This window comes from Taudactylus pleione, unplaced genomic scaffold (assembly GCF_031769625.1).
Source record: "Taudactylus pleione unplaced genomic scaffold, aTauple2 ptg000145l, whole genome shotgun sequence".
In the NCBI taxonomy this organism is placed as follows: Eukaryota; Metazoa; Chordata; class Amphibia; order Anura; family Myobatrachidae; genus Taudactylus; species Taudactylus pleione.
Window position 1 is genome coordinate 2,690,192 of NW_028284547.1, and position 19,809 is coordinate 2,710,000.

The 19,809-nt window shown below is 49.1% G+C and overlaps 1 protein-coding gene across 1 annotated transcript in view; it reads left to right on the forward strand.

Annotated features, from left to right (window-relative positions):
• Positions 1-6,874: 6,874 nt before the first annotated feature.
• The window catches only part of YJU2B (YJU2 splicing factor homolog B), a 17,564-nt gene continuing 4,629 nt past the window's right edge, over positions 6,875-19,809 (forward strand). Inside the window, exons 1-5 of the mRNA XM_088474016.1 lie at positions 6,875-7,066; positions 10,630-10,683; positions 11,925-12,007; positions 12,380-12,435; positions 12,517-12,577. Coding sequence (XP_088330142.1) covers positions 7,064-7,066; positions 10,630-10,683; positions 11,925-12,007; positions 12,380-12,435; positions 12,517-12,577 — 257 coding nt within the window. The 5' untranslated portion in view covers positions 6,875-7,063. The remainder of the gene's footprint in view (positions 7,067-10,629; positions 10,684-11,924; positions 12,008-12,379; positions 12,436-12,516; positions 12,578-19,809) is intronic.

A 19,809-nucleotide genomic window follows, 5' to 3' on the forward strand; every position in this document is an offset into this window, starting at 1 on the left:
GAGATATGGTAAGAACTTACCTTTGTTATCTCTGTTTCTACGAAGTCCATAGGGTCCACAGGGTGACCTTGGGGTATAGCTGGATCCTGGATCCTCGGGCACCACGGAGTTAAAGCTTTCAGCTGCTCCCAGGATGCACTTGGGTCCAACCTCCCCTATACCCCGCCCCCGAGCCACAGGCACCTCAGTTGGTAAGCAGCCCAGGCCGGAGGAGGAGACGAAACAGAGAGAAGGAAGACTGGAACACACAAGAACCATACTCACAGAAATGGGAGACGGAAAACCGGTGACCAGTCACACAGCCCATATGAAGCAGAAACAGAAACAGAGATAACAAAGGTAAGTTCTTACCATATCTCTTGTTTTCTACTTCAGGGTCCATAGGGGTCCACAGGGTGACCTTGGGGATGTCCCAAAGCAGTCCAACTAAGGGCGAGGACGCTCCTGTGCTGATAGGAGAACCCGGCACCCAAAGGATGCATCCTGAGAGGCAAAGGTGTCAAACGCATAGAACCTCAAAAAGGTCTGAATGGAAGACCAGGTGGCCGCCTTACAGAGCTGAACAGCAGAGGCGCCACGTCTAGCAGCCCAAGAGGGACCCACAGACCGAGTGGAATGAGCCTTAACAGAGGCTGGAACAGGTAAACCCTCCTGCATATAAGCCTCAATAATAACAGAACGAAGCCAACGGGCTAGAGTCTGTTTGTTGGCAGGCCAACCCCTCTTGTGAAAACCAAAGAGGATAAACAAAGAATCCGACTTCCTCACAGAACTAGTCCGGTCCACATAAACCTGGAGTGCACGGACAACGTCTAAGGAAGTCTCCCCAGCCGAAAGATCAGGCGACTGAAAGGCTGGTACAACAATTTCCTGATTAATGTGGAACCTGGAAACCACCTTAGGCAGGAAATCAGGACGAGTGCGAAGCACCGCTCTGTCCTGATGAAAAACCAGAAAAGGGGGACGACAAGAAAGCGCCCCCAAATCTGAAACCCTCCTGGCAGAAGTAATTGCCAAGAGGAAAACAGTCTTAAAAGTTAGCCACTTGAGCTCCACTGACTCCAAGGGCTCAAAAGGCGGACCCTGTAAGGCCCAAAGAACCACCGCCAAATCCCACGGGGCCACAGGTGGCACAAAGGGAGGCTGGATTCTTAAAACTCCCTGGAAAAAGGTGTGTACGTCCGGCATAGCAGCAATCCTGCGCTGGAACCACACCGACAGAGCAGACACGTGCACCTTCAGTGAGGAAAGACGTAATCCTAAGTCGAAACCCGACTGAAGGAAAGCCAAAATACGCGAAACCCGGAACACCTGGGGATCATATTTTCTGGCCTCGCACCACTGAAAGTAAGTGTGCCACACTCTGTGATAGATCCTCGCGGAAGCAGGCTTGCACGCCCTCAGCATGGTGGTAATAACGGAGCTAGAAAAGCCCCGAGACCTCAGGACGGCTGTCTCAAGAACCACGCCGTCAAAGATAGTCGACCCAGATCCGGGTGAAGACAGGGCCCCTGAGACAACAGGTCCCGCCGTTGAGGTAGGAGGAACGGAGCGTCGATGGACAAGCTCCGCAGATCGGAGTACCACGGCCTTCTGGGCCACCAGGATCAGTGTGCCTCCGTCCTGTTTGAACTTGCGCAGGACCCGAGGCAGCAGAGATATCTGAGGGAACAAGTAAGCCAGTTGAAACAGCCATCTCACCGACAACGCGTCTATCAGACTTGCGCCTGCGTGCCTTGTCCTTGACCCGTACACGGGCAGCTTGTGATTGTGACGGGACGCCATCAGGTCCAGCTCTGGCAGCCCCCACTTGTCCACGAGTAGTTGGAATACCTCTGGATGAAGCGACCATTCCCCGGGATGCACGTCGTAACGGCTGAGGAAGTCTGCCTCCCAATTGAGGACTCCTGGGATGAAAACTGCCGAGAGAGCTGGAAGATAGCGCTCCGCCCAAGCCAGGACGCGGGACACCTCCGACATCGCAGCTCGACTGCGAGTCCCTCCCTGGTGATTGATGTACGCCACCGTGGTGGCGTTGTCTGACTGCACCTGAACGGCCCTTCCGTGAAGAGCGGTGCCGGACGACTGCAGGGCTCTGTATACTGCCCTCAGTTCCAGGATGTTGATGGGAAGAATCGCTTCCTCCGCCGACCAACGACCCTGAAGTGACAAGGAGCCTGTCACCGCCCCCAATCCCGGAGACTGGCATCTGTCGTGAGCAGAACCCATTCCGGGATCCAAAACGGGTGCCCCTCTAGGAGATGAGCTGTCTGCAGCCACCAGGCTAGGGACAGACGCACCTCCGAGGACAACACCAGCATCTGAGAGCGGATCCTGTGTGGCAATCCGTTCCATTCCGAAAGAATCAGCCCCTGCAGGGGCCTGGAATGGAACTGGGCAAACTCCACCATGTCGAATGCCGACACCATGGACCCCAAAACTGTCATCGCTGAGTGCACCGACACTCTGCCACTGCTCAGACAGCCGTGAATCCGCAGCCGTAAGGAGGAGACCTTCTCTGGAGTCAGAAAAATCCGTTGCTGACGAGAGTCCAGCAGGGCCCCCAAATGAACCATCCGCTGTGATGGGATGAGGGAGGACTTCTTCCAGTTGATCAACCAGCCGTGCGCCTGTAGACAAGCAACCGTCGGGAGGAGATGCTGGATCAGTACCTCCGGGGAGCTTGCCAGCAAGAGGAGATCGTCTAGATACGGTAGCAACCGTATCCCCTGGCTCCGAAGGTGAGCCGCCATGACCGCCATCACCTTGGTAAATACCCTTGGTGCCGTGGAGAGACCAAAGGGTAGAGCCCTGAATTGGTAGTGGTTGTGGAAAATAGCAAACCGCAGAAACTGTTGGTGCGATGTTGCTATAGGCACATGGAGGTAGGTGTCCTGGATATCCAGGGAGACCATATAATCCCCGGCTCCATCGCCAGAATGATGGAATGCAAAGTTTCCATCCTGAATTTGGGAACCCTGAGAAACCTGTTCAGGGACTTCAAATTGAGGATGGGGCGATGAGAGCCATTGGGTTTCTGCACCAGAAACAGCGTAGAGTAATACCCCATCCCACGTTGAGACTGTGGTACGGGTATAATGACCCCCGCCGTCAGCAAGGCCTCTATGGCTTCCTGAACCTGCAAGGCCTTGGTTTTGTCCTCAGAAGGACCTGTGCAAAAAAACTGGCAAGGCGGCCTGTGCCGAAAAGACAGGGCGTACCCCTGGGAGACCACTTCTCGCACCCAGGCATCCGTGGTGGTATTGTGCCAGCACTGGGCGAATTGAAGAAGTCGGCCTCCCACTCTGGGGTCCCCCAGAGGGAGGCCCGTCCCATCACGCAGAAGGCTTATCTTCTGGCTTGGAAGAAGGGCGCCTAGCACTCCAGGCTTGCTTCTTTGGCTTTGAGGCGGTCTTGGGTGCAGACTGCCTCGGGAAGGACTGACCCTTTGCCTTGCCCTGAACCCGAAAGGAACGAAAGGCCGAGCTCCGGACCTTAGCAGGTGTAGTAGCTGAAGGGAGGAAGGCTGACTTGGATTTCGCCAGGGTATCTACTATTTTGTCCAGGTCCGGACCAAATAGTAATTCTCCATTAAAAGGTAAGGCCTCCAAGCCTTTCTTTGAATCCGCGTCTGCTCTCCAAGACCGCAACCACAAGGATCTACGAGCAGACACTGCTGCCGCCGAAACCCTAGAGGTCAACAGGCTAGCATCCAAAGATGCTTCTCCAATGTAGGAGGCGGCATCTCTCATCTGTCCTAACAACGCCCTCTGGACGTCCGGAGCTTCATCCGTAAACGCGTCCTCCAAGGCGTTGGCCCACCCCTCAATGGCCTTGGCCACCCAGGAGATGGCCATGGACGGCCGGGCTACCGCCCCTGAGAGAGAATAAATAGACTTTAAACAAGTCTCCACCTTCCTGTCCGTAGGATCCTTCAGCGAGGATATAGACGGCAATGGCAAAGTAGCACTCCTGATGAGGCGTGTTACATGGGAATCGACTGCAGGCGGAGTTTCCCATTTCTTACAATGTGCCTCCGGGAATGGATAATTGGACGCCAAGCGTTTCTGTGGCAGGAAACGCTTACTGGGTGTCTGCCAGGCCACCGCCATGTGATCAGTCAACTGATCAGACAAGGGGAACGCTGCAGAAGTAACCTTAGCTCTTTTAAAACTAGGATACCTCGACTTGGGAGCGGGTGCCTCATTCTCAATCAGAAGAATGGCCCGCACCGCCTTAACCAGAGCCCGCACATTGATGGAAGACTTAGTGTCTACCTCCTGGACTGAGGCATCTGAGGCTGAGTCATCCTGCACCTCACCATCATCCGAGGACCCCTCAGAATCCGGAAGATGCGCATCCTGCGCCATGACTGAGCGTTTAGACGCCCTGGAGGGCACGTCACTGCGCAACATCGACTGAAAAGCCGAAGATGTTGCCGCCATATCTTGGACAGTGTGGGAAAGCGCATCCACCCAGGGTGGAGGAGCTGCCACAGGAGCCTGAAACGGCACCACAGCCTGCTGTGCCACAGGGGTGGACTGAATATACATTGGCAACCCCACATAGGGACCAACAGGCTGAGACCCCGGGGGAGTCTGCAATAATTGTGGGACACCCGGGGAATGGGGGATGGCAGGCTGGGGCAACGCCCTAGTAGGGGCGGCAGTCGGGACCGACAAACGGGCCGCGATGGACACCAGCACCTGGGAAAACATCGCCCATGGTGGCTCCTGCGACATGGAAGGTTTAGACATACCAGGGAGCGCCTGGCACCGTCCGCACAGGCCGTCCTGTGACAAATCCTCCCTATCCACTCCTGCAGAACAGCGCCTGCAGGAGAACAATACCGGAGCCCCGGAGTGCTCAATCTCCTCCTCGGACATGACGTTGGAAGAAAACGTGCGCACTCACCCGTGTGCTGGACAATAGCCCACAATATGGCACCGTGTAGCACACAACTTTATGTGACGGACCTCACAAATACGTGATCTATATAGGTGAGGTCAGTAGAAACACCCTTCCCCCACACACCTGTAGGGCTTGTAGGAGAAGGAAAGGGACAGGTATAGGCTGACAGTAAGTAGAAAAAAGACACAGACAGGCAGCACTAGCAAAAGTCACATACCATGTAGGAAGATATACTCACTGCACCTTTCCACTACAATCAACCTGCCCAGATTCAGTGTCTGGGAGGGCTATACTGCTGTGTACACTGTCCTTGTCGGGGGAGAGGTACACAGGGGGACCGGTCCGCGTGCTCCCTGAGAGTATCCACGCTGCCACTTGGAGAAAATGGCCGCTGGAGACCTCAGAGGAGGAGTGGCCGAGTAGCTGCAGCTCAGCGACGCCAGACTACGTGCTGAAAGGCGCGCTGAGCTGAGGGGAGGAGCCGCTAGACAGGGAAGGCTTCCTCCCCTGGCTAGCATATTAACCCCCGGGTTGCCGGCATCCCGCTTGCCGCGATATTAACCCTGGTGGTCTAGTGGTCTGGCGGGGTATGCCTCCGCTGGAGGGGGGGCCCGCCGCCACCGCTAGCGCCCCCGGTCTGTCCCCTAGAACCGGGGGCATGGGACTGCATTTGAAAGGAACCCGCGCACCGCCGCTAATCAGCGGTGCGCGGCTTACCTGATCTCCCCGGCGTCTTCCGGCAGCAGTCCCGGGGGAAACCAGAGTCCGGCTAGTACAGACTCTGGCTTCCCCCGCCGCGATCCCCAGTTCAGTGCTGGCGTCGCGGCGCCAGCAGGGAGAAAGAGCGGCAGCGTGGGCGTCTGTACAGACAGCCCAGCGCTGCCGCTCTGGAGAAAAACTGTAGTAAAAAATAAATAAATTTAACTAAGTTAAATAAAAAATTAAAAGCTTTAGGGGGCTGCTCCTGCAGCCCACCCCGCAGGGTGACCCGACTCCGGCCGGGCACCATCTAAAACTGAGGTGCCTGTGGCTCGGGGGCGGGGTATAGGGGAGGTTGGACCCAAGTGCATCCTGGGAGCAGCTGAAAGCTTTAACTCCGTGGTGCCCAAGGATCCAGGATCCAGCTATACCCCAAGGTCACCCTGTGGACACCTATGGACCCTGAAGTAGAAATGTATTTTAAAGAAATGCGGACCTGTTTGAAGCTGTGCTGCATGGGTTATTCGCTGTGAGCGCAGTCACACAGATTCACTCTTGCGGGAAAATTTAATAAACAGCGGTTTGTTAAAATTGAGGAATTTCAGCCATTTTTTTTGCCATCGGATTTAAAGTGGCCATTAAGTTTCAAAGCAAAATCAGGCCTCTATGTATAATTTACTAACATTGCATTAAGGTGTAGAATGATGTGAAAGGAATAGGAAAGGATTGGATTATTTCCTTGCCAGGAAAGGTGACGGCAGCACAATAGGTGGCACCCGGGCCAGGCGGCACAGAGGCAGGGGCCTATATTACTATGTAACCTGGGCTGGGCGGCCTTTGTGAACGCTGCAGTAACATTATTATATGTATAATACATTGCATACACAGCAGCAGCATGTGTCATTGCATAGCATTACACCCAGCACTGTCAGTAACATGGGGCTGTGCTAGTATATAGCATGATGGCATCCACAAGATTACAGCCAATTACAAGTCACAGGAGCCCCTAGAAGTTGTCCCACAGCACTGATACTGAGATCCATTGCCCAGTTTTTCTGTATTTTATGTTTAATAATCTGTGTGTAATATGTAATCTGTCGCTGCAAATTACACAATCCACAAAATCTTTATGTTGTGCATCTAATGCTAGCCATTAGGTATTTTGTCCCTGTAGAGCCGCCGTAGAGCTTCCTGGACGATGCTTAATTCCGCGGCCATTTTCTTGAGGACCAATCGCCTTTGGTTTTATATATAGATCCAACTATGAGGACACGGGATTAATCTTTGTGTATGACGCTCATGGCTCCATCATGGCGGCGCCTGTGTATTACGTCACTCACAACGACAACATTGGTTAGGTCCGAGGTTGGAACGGATCTAGCATCAACCGATCAGGGACCGGGAGCTGGTGACGGACAGGAGCTCAGAGCGCGGACATTAGGCCACTGGGACAATGGTGAGTGCAGTATACTGATGCCTCAAGCTGTAACCCTCATCCCATCCGGCACTACAGCTCCCAGCAACATGTGACTTTGCAGCTTTGTTGGGACTACAACTCCCAACAGCCTGTGGCGTTGCAGCTGTGGTGGTACTACAGCTCACAGCAGCCTGTAGTGGGACTACAACTCACAGCAGCCTGTAGTGGGACTACATGTCCCAGCAGCCTGTGGCTTTACAACTGTGGTGGGGCTACAAGTCCCAGCAGCCTGTGGTGGGGCTACAAGTCCCAGCAGCCTGTGGTGGGGCTACAAGTCCCAGCAGCCTGTGGTGGGGCTACAAGTCCCAGCAGCCTGTGGTGGGGCTACAAGTCCCAGCAGCCTGTGGTGGGACTACAAGTCCCAGCAGCCTGTGGTGGGACTACAAGTCCCAGCAGCCTGTGGCTTTCCAACTGTGGTGGGACTACAAGTCCCAGCAGCCTGTGGTGGGACTACAAGCCCCAGCAGCCTGTGGCTTTACAGCTGTGGTGGGACTACAATGCCCAGCAGCTTGTGACTGCAGCTGTGGTGGGACTTCAACTCCCAGCAACCTATGAGTTTACATCCTGTGGTGGTACTACAATTCCCAGCAACCTAGGGGATCACAGCTTTGGTAGGACTACAATTCCCAGCAACCTGTGGGATCACAGCTCTGGTAGGACTACAACTCCCATCAACCTGTGGGATTACAGCAGTGTATGATTTTAGAGCTGTTGTGGGATTACAACTCTTGGCAACCTGTTGTCTTACAGTAATGGTGGGACTATAACTCCCAGCAACATGGATTTGTAGCTGTGGTGGGACTACAACTCCCAATAACCTGTGGGCTCATAGATGTAACATGGGGCTTACAGTTTTGTCAGGATGTCAGAGCACAGCAACAGGTGACTTTACAGCTGTGATGTGACTTCTCAAAGCAGATGTTGAGCTGCAGATTGCTGGGAGTTGTAGTTGTACAGCAGATGGTGATATGGTGGTTGCTGGGAATTATAGTCCTATCTCAGATGGTGAGTTGCTTGTTGTTGCTGGGACTTGAGTAATGGGGCACTAGGGGTTGCTGGGACTTGTGGTTCCTAAGCGGTTGGGAAGACACAGGCTACCTAAGTCTGTTTTGGTCAATATGCTTATGTACTACAACATACCATATAATGGCTCCGCACTGCTGCACAGCCTCCACCTCCTCTGCTGCCTGCCTGACCACTATCATTAATGTCCCCATTTTCTCATATTGGGGTCTAGTTACTAAGCAGTGTTAGGAGACAGAGTGAAAAGTCATAAGGTACCAGCCAATCAGCTCTCAGCTGTCATTTTTCAAACACAGCCTGTGAGATGGCAGGTAGGAGCTGATTGGCTGGTACCTTATCTCATTTCACTTTGTCTCCTAACACTGCTTAGTAAATAGACCCCATTGTCTCATATATATCCCTCGCTCATGAATGTAAGCTTTCAGGGGAAGGGCCTCTGTTCCCTGATTCAGACCCAGCTCTCAAGATGCGTTCGCTCGTAGCCGCCAGCTGTCAAAGTGTGCAAATCCCGTGATCGCACAACAAGACATTAGCACGCCCACTATGTCTTGCCGTGCGATCGCAGTGTGTATTTAGACGCTCATCAGCTTGTCTTAAGACGCCCACTTTCCCTTCGTAACACACGTCATCTCCAGGAAGTGTGTGCAACAATCGGTACCATCGGATCAATACGCAGCACTGTGGCTGACCATACTCTACCGCAAGCACTGCGAGTGCTTCAGTGTGTAATTTAAGACGCACAGACGTGTCTGCGTTCGCTCCACAACATCGGCATTTCCATCGACCACCCACAAACCGCTCATCCTGTCACTCTTTCTAGCGAGCCGTCTGTGTGCAAGGGGCGAACGCTTCGCGATCGAATGGACTGGTTTGTGCACACGCACTGCGACTTATACGCATGCGCGGTTTGCAAACATCGGCAGGCTACGAGCGAACGCATCCTAGCGGGCGGGTCTGAATCAGGCCCTCTGTCCTATGTATCATGTCTGTCATGTCTTGTGCAGTATTGTTCCTGTATGTTATGAGATTTGCTTCCATGCATGTACTATGCTGCCCACCTGTACCCTGCATGTATTATGCTGCCCACCTGTACCCTGCATGTATTATGCTGCCCACCTGTACCCTGCATGTACTATGCTGCCCACCTGTACCCTGCATGTATTATATGCTGCCCACCTGTACCCTGCATGTATTATGCTGCCCACCTGTACCCTGCATGTATTATATGCTGGCCACCTGTACCCTGCATGTATTATATGCTGCCCACCTGTACCCTGCATGTATTATGCTGCCCACCTGTACCCTGCATGTATTATGCTGCCCACCTGTACCCTGCATGTATTATGCTGCCCACCTGTACCCTGCATGTATTATATGCTGGCCACCTGTACCCTGCATGTATTATATGCTGCCCACCTGTACCCTGCATGTATTATATGCTGCCCACCTGTACCCTGCATGTATTATGCTGCCCACCTGTACCCTGCATGTATTATGCTGCCCACCTGTACCCTGCATGTATTATGCTGCCCACCTGTACCCTGCATGTATTATGCTGCCCACCTGTACCATGCATGTATTATATGCTGCCCACCTGTACCCTGCATGTATTATGCTGCCCACCTGTACCATGCATGTATTATATGCTGCCCACCTGTACCATGCATGTATTATATGCTGCCCACCTGTACCCTGCATGTACTATGCTGCCCACCTGTACCCTGCATGTACTATGCTGCCCACCTGTACCCTGCATGTACTAAGCTGCCCACCTGTACCCTGCATGTACTGCGCTGCCCACCTGTACCCTGCATGTACTGCGCTGCCCACCTGTACCCTGCATGTACTGCGCTGCCCACCTGTACCCTGCATGTACTGCGCTGCCCACCTGTACCCTGCATGTACTGTGCTGCCCACCTGTACCCTGCATGTACTGTGCTGCCCACCTGTACCCTGCATGTACTGTGCTGCCCACCTGTACCCTGCATGTACTGTGCTGCCCACCTGTACCCTGCATGTATTATGTGCTGCCCACCTGTACCCTGCATGTATTATGTGCTGCCCACCTGTACCCTGCATGTATTATGTGCTGCCCACCTGTACCCTGCATGTATTATGTGCTGCCCACCTGTACCCTGCATGTATTATGTGCTGCCCACCTGTACCCTGCATGTATTATGTGCTGCCCACCTGTACCCTGCATGTATTATGTGCTGCCCACCTGTACCCTGCATGTATTATGTGCTGCCCACCTGTACCCTGCATGTATTATGTGCTGCCCACCTGTACCCTGCATGTATTATGTGCTGCCCACCTGTACCCTGCATGTATTATGTGCTGCCCACCTGTACCTTGCATGTATTATATGCTGCCCACCTGTACCCCTGGTCCTGTTACTGTGTATACTGGTTTATGGTTCCTGTAATGTTACTGCTCTTATGTCTGTAGTTTATGTCAGAATATATGGCGCCATGTTAGTAGATGATGTATCTAATTGTGTGTTTTGTTTTTTTATTTAGGGGGAGAGAAAAGGAACCAATAAGTACTATCCTCCAGACTTTGACCCTGCCAAGGTGAGGACAGGGCTGAGGGTATAATGTGCTCAGGTGACGCAGGGACTTTCCTGCTCTCTGACTGTATTCTGTATAATGATGCCTATGCCATGCATTCCCTGCTCCCTTCTGTGCTTGTTCTGGATAGTCCATTATAGTCTAGTCTATGTAGAGACAGTATTCTGGATAGATTTATTATAGTATTGAGGTTTTGTATATGCTATTGCAATCTATATAGAGGCTTTGATCTGGATAGATTACTATGGCCTACACTCTACAGAGATGTTGATCTGCATAGATTACTGTAGTCTACAAAGAGGTTGTTCTGGATCGGCTATTACAATCTATACAGACAGGTCATTCTGAATATGCTTTATAGTATAAATATAGGCATTGTTCTGATGGAATTGGTATGGATGACCAGTGGATGAGATGCCGACGGGCAAAAGACCGACAGCGGAATCCCAATGTGCAAAATCCAGACGGGCCGATAAGTAGAGTAACCCCCCAAACCCTCCCATGGTGCCTAACCCTAACCTCCCCCACAGACCGGCTTTTTCCAAATCCAGCTGTACTTTTCACAGGTTACTCCACAAACTGTTTTCGTGCGAATGCGTTTCTGCATCTTTTGTAATTGGATAGTGTGAAAAATCGGGAGCGCGCATAGAGAAAAGACATGTAAATATCGCACCGAAACACGCGGATTGTGAGAAATGTTCTCAGACTAAGTTTTTTCTTTATCGTGTCTAATTAAATTCCCCCCTATATATCAGAGTTTCCCATTACAGTCCAGGTTTTAAGGATATCCATGCTTAAGCACAGGTGACTTGATTGATTTATTTATCTTTAAAACCTGGACTGTAATGGCGGAGCGTGGGAAACTATATATGTGCTATATACATATATAAGCATTGTCCTGGATGGATTATTATAGTGGTACAGAGAGTCGTCCTGGATAGGCTATTACCGTCTATACAGATAGGTCGTTCTGCATATACTATTACAGATACGCTGTTCTTGGTTGGATATTATACTCTATAGATATATACTTCTCATTATTTGTGGTGTTGTGTCTGTGTAGTTCTCTTGGTTTATGTGAGCATTTATCAGACCCGCTGCTGAGATGTGTGTAAGTGTAATAAATGGGAATTATTACCAGCTATGAATCTCTCCTGTAATGAACTAGAGCACAGGAGACACAGTGTAACATCTGTTATTCCCATGTAACGTCTTCTCCTCCTCCTCCTCCTCCTCTACCCCAGCATGGCTCTCTCAACCGCTACAGAAACAGCCACCCACTGCGGGAGCGGGCGCGGAAGCTGTCCCAGGGCATCCTCATTATCAGGTAACTGGCACTGCAGGAGAACCAGCTGGGTGACGCCATGACAATTATTGGTGGCAATAATCTTATATACAGATATCGGCCATATTGTCCAGGATCCGGTTATCTGGTGAATTCTAATATAAAGTAAATGATTGCTGCTGCCTGGTGATACATACACATACATACATGATCCTAAACTCACCATGAGGAGCTCTGCTAAGTAACATAATAATGACCATTTTTAAAAATCCCTGTCTGCATATAGTGTTAGTAGGGTAAATGTGGGGATAGCCTCCTGTTTTAATGGGTCGGTGCTGGGGGAACATGGCGCAGAGATGGCCGCCAAGCAATGATCTGTACAGTGACGGGTTCATCTCTGTGTAATCTCCCCAGGTTTGAGATGCCGTATAACATCTGGTGCGATGGTTGCAAGAATCACATTGGGATGGGTAAGATCCTGACCCTTCAGCCCACGGTTCCTGACCCCCAATAACTCTCCAGTCTAATCTCCCTCTTCATGTCTGTTTCAGGTGTGCGCTATAATGCAGAGAAAAAGAAAGTTGGCAATTACTACACGACTCCTATATACAGGTAAATACCTGGCGCCACCTGTGTGTTTCATATAACATGTACCAGTGCAATTGGTATGAAATACCGACTGCTGAATAGCTGGCGGTTCTCATACCAACGCCGAAAGCCCAATCAGCTACAATGCCGACTGAGGCTGGTAAGTATCGTAACCCTCCCATGTCCCCCCTTATCCCTCCCTTGGCGGTATGTTCCCATGTGGGTGCCTAAACCTGACCTTATTCCCCCCCCTTGCGGCTAAGACTAACTTGTCCCCGCTTGCTTTCGTTCAGGATGTCGGCTGTCGGGATTCCGACTCCTATCTTTAGTCCCGGGTCAGGCTTCTATTGTCGGGAATACGACGGCTGGCAATCTGCCCGCCGGTAATCAATCTGCATCCCGTTCCGGTTACTGAGCTCATTATACACTGAGATTCACGCTGCCGGATATGTGGAGACAGGAACACAGAAGCGACTGGTCCATTTTCTTTCTGCCTGTGTTCGTGTTTTTCTATGTTATCTGTTTTATTATCCTCTCCTCCTAGGGGGACACTGGGGTATAGTGAGAGGAGTGTGGAGCCTGAGCAGTTTCAGATCTGGAGCTTTAACTCAGGCTCCTCCTTCTCCACCTCTCTGCCCTGATTGGTTGCCTCTCAAACTAGTATATTTTGCATGCCCAATGGTGCAGAGTGCTCTATCTAGGTGCTTATAAAAGGATTTTTTTTTCCCCCCTGATTTTGTTTTTTTTTACTGCATTGGTGTCCTTTGGTAGCTGCTGGGGACGTATGGAGTGGGTTGAGGAGTTGCTGTGTGTGTCTTCTCTTGCGTTGGCAGCCCACACCCATTGTGGGGTCTCCCCTGGAGAGACTGCTACTGTCACAGGTAAGTGATTGGGTCACCGGAGCCCCCAACTCCATCGGGCATATAGAAGTTTGTGATTAAGCACCAAAGACATAGCAATAAGATAAGTGGTTCCCTGACGGGTGTGGGGTGGCTTCTTCTATAGTAGCCCTCACTAGCTAGTGGGGATAGAGTAGGGTACCTAGTCCCCAGTAACAGGCGACCATTGCTGGACCCTAGGGTTACATTTTTCCTGTCCAACATCTCCCCCTTTGGCGCACTTCCCATGGGATAGCCCACCATAAAAGAAACCCCCTCAGGCACTGGAGGCGGGCATTACACACCTATATGCTGAGTGCTGGCTTTTTTGGCTTCCTACGTCGGGAGGGATTAGGTGGTTTTCTCTTTGTGTATCTCTGAGCGTGTCTGAGGGGTTTCACTTATGTTGCTGATGATGTTGTGTTAGCCATTAGGCTCCTCTCTTGGATTGTGTACTGCTACTTCCAATCTGTTTTCCTTTCTCCCTCATTTCTTAATATCCGGGAAGTACCCACCCTGATAAGGAGATGGTGAAGGTATTTGTCTGCGTTAGGCGATAGGGTCTGGCCCGAGGTCATCTGTGCTGCATACGTAATGGAGGGCCAGAGCCCTCATTCGCTTGGTAGTTCTCCCATGGACCCTGCCAAAGCTGCTTAGCCTAGAACTTTCATGCAGGTGATGTCTGAGCTCTTCGAGCAACTTGTTGTTATAGGGAACAGAGCAGGGATCTCCCTTCCTCTGCCCCTTCTCCAGGTACCAAACAAATCCGTTCCAGCAGATGTGTCCAACGCTACCTCCCAAACCTCACAGAAGAGCTGTCTTGCTCAGGTCTGTCCTTCTCCGTGCAGGGCTTGGTACAGGTGTCCTCGTCCGTGGACTGGATATTTGATTTTTCTTCCACCCCAAGCCTTGGAAGAGATTGCTTACAGCTGTTCTTCAGTATAGGGATGGTTCCACTTCGGATGTCTCTCCTCAGGCGACAGAGAGGGTCCGGTGGAATCTGATCAGGAGCTGTCCTCTTAGGCACAGCAGGATCAGGGAGTGGAAGTATCAGTCTGTGCTATTAGACAGGTGCTAAATGTACAAAAGAGAGAGAGGCGTGGCCTGGTCGAGCTAGTGATAGGAGGCTGAATCCATAGCTCCTAGGCCCAAAAATCCGTTACACTTATCCTGGATCATTTGCCTTGACTCCTACGCTCAACTTTTGTTGGCTACTTACCTCTCCACGTTCCGGGAGTTCCTCGGTCTGCCTATCTTCTTTGGCTGGAGAGATACAGGCGTTGACAGTCTCTCCTTCAGTAACACCTCGTTGCGGGTGCCATCTTGGATCCGGCTCTGGCGTCTGATGCGGCTCCTGATTCCAGCGCTGGTTACATCTGCCACCCGGTCTATGTTTTGGAAAGCTGGATAGGTGGCAAATCCTGACCCTGGCAAATTACAGCTCTGTGAGTTTTTTTTTTTTTTTTTTTTTTTACAGTCCCGTAGCTCCCGACTCCGGCCGCCATCTTGAAGCGCTGCTCTGTGTCGGTAACAGTCTCTGGGCTGGAGGTACAGCCATTGTTACATTTCTCCTATGCTCTCCAGGGTGGGAGTGTGATAACTGGGTCTGCTGCTGTGGCTTATTCTCTGGATCCTCACTGCCTCATCATCCTGTCTGCTAGCCACTGAGACTTCCTAAACTATACTTGGGGATCGTCCCCTGGAAGTTTTGTACTATCCTCATCTCCTGATTTGATATTTATATATTATCTCCTTCTGTGGTTATACATCTCTGATTAATATGGATCGTCTCCTCGCTGCTATTGTTGAGTCCGAGAAGAGGCTTGTGGCTCGTCTGGCAAATTTGTACGAGGTTTTGCCTTTTCCACGTTATGACTTACCGTATACTGAGACACGGTTCGCTGATATGGAGACATGCATTCCCATTATGGAGGGTGGCGATAATCCTGCTGTTGCTAGTCCAACGGTCTTCAAGTTTTGGAGAATGATCTATCCGATACCATGTGACGCCATTGCCGAGGTTGAGATTACATCCCAGGCCGTTGATTTCTCAGCTTATAGGCACTTCGAATCCGTGATGCCTCTCCAAAAAGCTCATATTTTTGCCTCATATCTTGTGCTGAAGATTCTGAATTGAACATTTCAGTATATGTTCTTTTCTGTTTGTGTTTGGGTGGGATGGTCCGAAATTTATTTTTTTTCTTTATTATTTTGCAAGAATCTGAGGCTTGGCCTGATTAGTGCTCCGCAGTCTAATATATTTGTCGCACTCTTGATGCCTTTTCTGTAAGTTTTCATTTTTTCCGCACTGATACACAAGTATATTTTCTGATGTTTCAAATGTACCTTATTTTGGTTCACTGTGGGGGGAATAATTTTTCTTTTTATGCCTGGGAGCCGGATTATTGCTGATGTAAGGTCACTTAAGTCTATTGCTCCTGCCAATTATCCTGTGCAAGACATGTATATATGTATGTGCTTATATGTGTGTGTGTGTATATATGTATGTATGTATATGTGTGTGTGTGTGTGTATATATATATATATATATATATATATATATATATATATATATATATATATATATATATATATATATATAATGTGTGTGTTTTATTTAGGCTGGGAGGTAGTAGGGGTTATATTTCTGATATATAAGTAATCCTTATATCCTTGTCTTTGGTTTCCTTGCTGAGGGGGGAAGGGTTTTTGATAATTCTGGAGGCCTGTTGCGAGCTGGGGTTGGCCTCCACTAGCTTAAGGCCATTTAGTCTGTTGCCCCTGTTTTTTATTTTTTAGGTTGGTTAAGGGGAATTGGGATCCAAGTTTGCCTGGGTTGGGGTTAGGCCATACAGGGTGGGGGTTGTTTTGGAGGGTTTTGATTTATGGCAGATTATTATTAATATCTGTTAATTTTATTTAGTCATATTTTGCAATTATTATGTATCAGACTTAAGATGTAAGGTACTTTTGTACTTGTATATTCCTCTAGCACTGGCTATTTATGTTTTATACTTGGTAAATGAGCCCATATGGCGCCTATGGGCTCTTACTGCTTATTGATATTGATATATGTGGTACTCTTTATATCCTGATATATTGATTATTTGTCTTTACTTATGTTTATTGCCTGATTATATGTATTTTTATATATTGTATGTGGTAATCTGTCTGCCATTTATTATTTGTTGTTGGGTGTTTTACTCTATGTTCTCTATTGGGAATTATGCCATTTAAGAAGGTGATACCGAATATTATTCTCTGAGTCAATGTCTGTGCAAATTATAAATACAAATAAATTAGTGTCTATGCGCCAGAATAATGTTAGGAAAGTTCACCAAACGTATCCACAACTCTAGGATGTGTTCTCCACTCCACAAACGTCCAACATCTGTTCTTCTATCTTTCAAAAGGTTGGATCCATTCTCAACATATGCAAAAAAGGTCAGAGAAAGACTAATATGGTGAAGTACTTCCAAATTCTTTAATATCTAAAAAGCTACAAAAACATAATATATATATATAGAGTATATATAGACCTATACCTATCACCAGATAGGTAGGCCCCGTACCGTAAAATGAGGGTGTAGTTCCCAGACACCCAAACAGGCATAAGATGTTATATTCCACACTTCCCGGGTAAGATCGTGGACCTCCTGGTAGTCTGGATTTTACTGTCCCCCAAAAATGGCACTCCACACACACCAACGCGTTTGAACTCCTACAATGCTGGAGTCTTCCTCAGGGCACCCTCATTTTACGGTACGGGGCCTACCTATCTGGTGATAGGTATAGGTCTGTATATACTATATATATGTTTTTGTAGTTTTTTAGATATTAAAGAATTTGGAAGTACTTCACCATATTAGTCTTTCTCTGACCTTTTTTGCATATGTTGAGAATGGATCCAACCTTTTGAAAGATAGAAGAACAGATGTTGGTCGTTCGTGGGGTGGAGAACACAACCTAGATGGATACGTTTGGTGAACTTTCCTAACATTATTCTGACGCATAGACACTAATTTATTTGTATTCATACTCTGTGGAAGGGAAACTTTTTGAGAGACTATCCCTCAGTGTCAAGTGCTGCCGAATTTGGAAGCGCTAGTGGTGGTCAACCATTGTTGTTACATCTGTGCAAATTGCCATACACTTGAACAAAAGTAGGCTTCATATGTTCGAGATTTTGCTCTTTATCGAGTCTGTAACAGGCATAATTTGTAAGGGAGTCAATATATGTGTACTCGTTTTGTTTGTTATTATAAAATCAATAAAAAATGATTGAATTAAAAAAAAAAAAAAAATGTACAAGAGAGAGAAGATCCCAATGCCCAAGACATGGCAGGGTGTAAAGGGAAGAAGCTGTCGTTTCACTTCCTTCCTTCTCTGAATTAGAAGAAATTCTATGCAAGGCTCGGGCTCTCCTGGACAGAACGTTTCAGCTCTGACGGAGGCTTCAGTCTCTATTCCTGCTTCCTGCCGCAGATAGGATCCAAACGGGCCTCTCTTCCTGATATGCAGTTACAATGTCCCCGATCACAATGCTGACAGCGGACGGACAACATGGCTACAGTATCGATGTCATTAATGTTGACCCCCTGTAAAATGCCGACATTGACAGAATGTGGACATCGCACATGTCCATATTGTCATAATGTTGACATTTCCCTTAGGGTCAGCGTTAAGGATCGAGCTAGCATTACACAAAAAGCGTGTCGACGTCATGAACAAGTTGATATAATGAATGTCGACATTGTGAACGGTGACAAGATATACAACACCCTGTCCTAGGCTAAAACAACATGCTGGGTGCCGTCCCCACCCGCGGCCCGTAGTGTCCCCTGGGTGTGGAAAAGTAGCGGCGCAACGATCACCGCCAGTGAATAGATGCTGTGCTCGTGCGCACGGCATCTATTCACAGAGAGGGGAGAGCTTGGGGGCAGCCCGGCACGTCCGTAAGAGAGTTGTAAAGGGGGGGTCTTAACGGCGCGTGCCCTTTTCTTGTGGCCACGTCCCTGGTGTGCACTACAGGGCATTTATCTATGCTAGGTTAGTACTTGTACAGATTTAGGGGTCCCTTGACCGCAGGCTGTAAGCTTAGATGACCATAGGAACACAATAATTATGCTTTCAGTTGCCAGATGCACCCAGATTTGCAGCGTTAGTGAGAGCGCCGACCACGAATGCCGTTCTGTTCTAGATTTGCATGGTTAGGCAATTACGGCAAATCCAATCTGATTCTATCCCAGAGGAGGATCTTCCGGGAGATGCTCTTCAACACCAATCAACAAAGGGTATTACTCCCAGAAGACCAGATTATTCCCTTACAGACTCCAGTCAGGTCCCTCTTAGCTGAGAGGCTGATGTCTGTGCATCTTTCTCTGAGGGCGTTGGGTAATATGATGTCAGCACTCAAGGCGGTGGAGCTTGCCCAATTCCATTAGCTGGAATTTCAGGTCGATCTCTCGAAATAGAACGGGGTACTTTGGCGTAAGGGTGTTGCGCCTCTGTTCAGCAGGTGGGTTTCAGTGCACACTTTGACTAAAATCAATTTGATACCTGCATCTAGGAAAGGAATTTTTGGACAAAAAGTGCTGCTCCCGGCCCGGACATGCTCCCTTATGGACATCCATGGGAACTCCCCAGTGTTCCCCCAAGAATAAATGATTTTTCTACTTGCGTTAAATATTTTTCTCCAATTCCATAGGATACACTGTCTGTCCTCTCTTTTTGTATGTGTTGCTTGGTTATGTCAGTACCGTGTCCTTTCTCCTCTCCCTCTTAATCCCCTTTTGGGATTTGTTAGTTAAAACCTATGGAGGGGGAGGAGCCTGAGTTATATTGCCCAGGCTCCTCCCTCCCCTCACTATATCCCAGTGTCCTCCACCGATCCTATTATATATAATATAACAATAGAATACAATTGTCTCAGTGCATTTTCAAAATCTGACCCCCTACCTTGTCTGCGCTTCTATATAACGATTTTATATTGCTAATTGCTCATGTGTTAGACTGATGACCAGGTCCTGGCAATACTCTAACCATAGCAGCTACTAATAGTGATACCTGTATTACAGTATAGGCCCTCAGCTGGGAGGGGACGGAGCATATAAATATGATTAGGAAACTGTAATAATCTTCTCTAAATAAGAGACACTTGAGCCCAAGAATAATCTAAATTTATGCTATATTTTATAATAAAAATGCCCATTTTTGATGGCGCTGGGGCTCGTCACCCTCTGAGAAATACGCATATATAGAAATCCCAGAACAACATACAAGAGATGAAGGGTTACATTAAAATTCATATCTTGCGTAGGCCAGTGAGGAATATGAATGCTGCTCACCCCACTCCTGGCCCATAGCTTTGGTAAATGT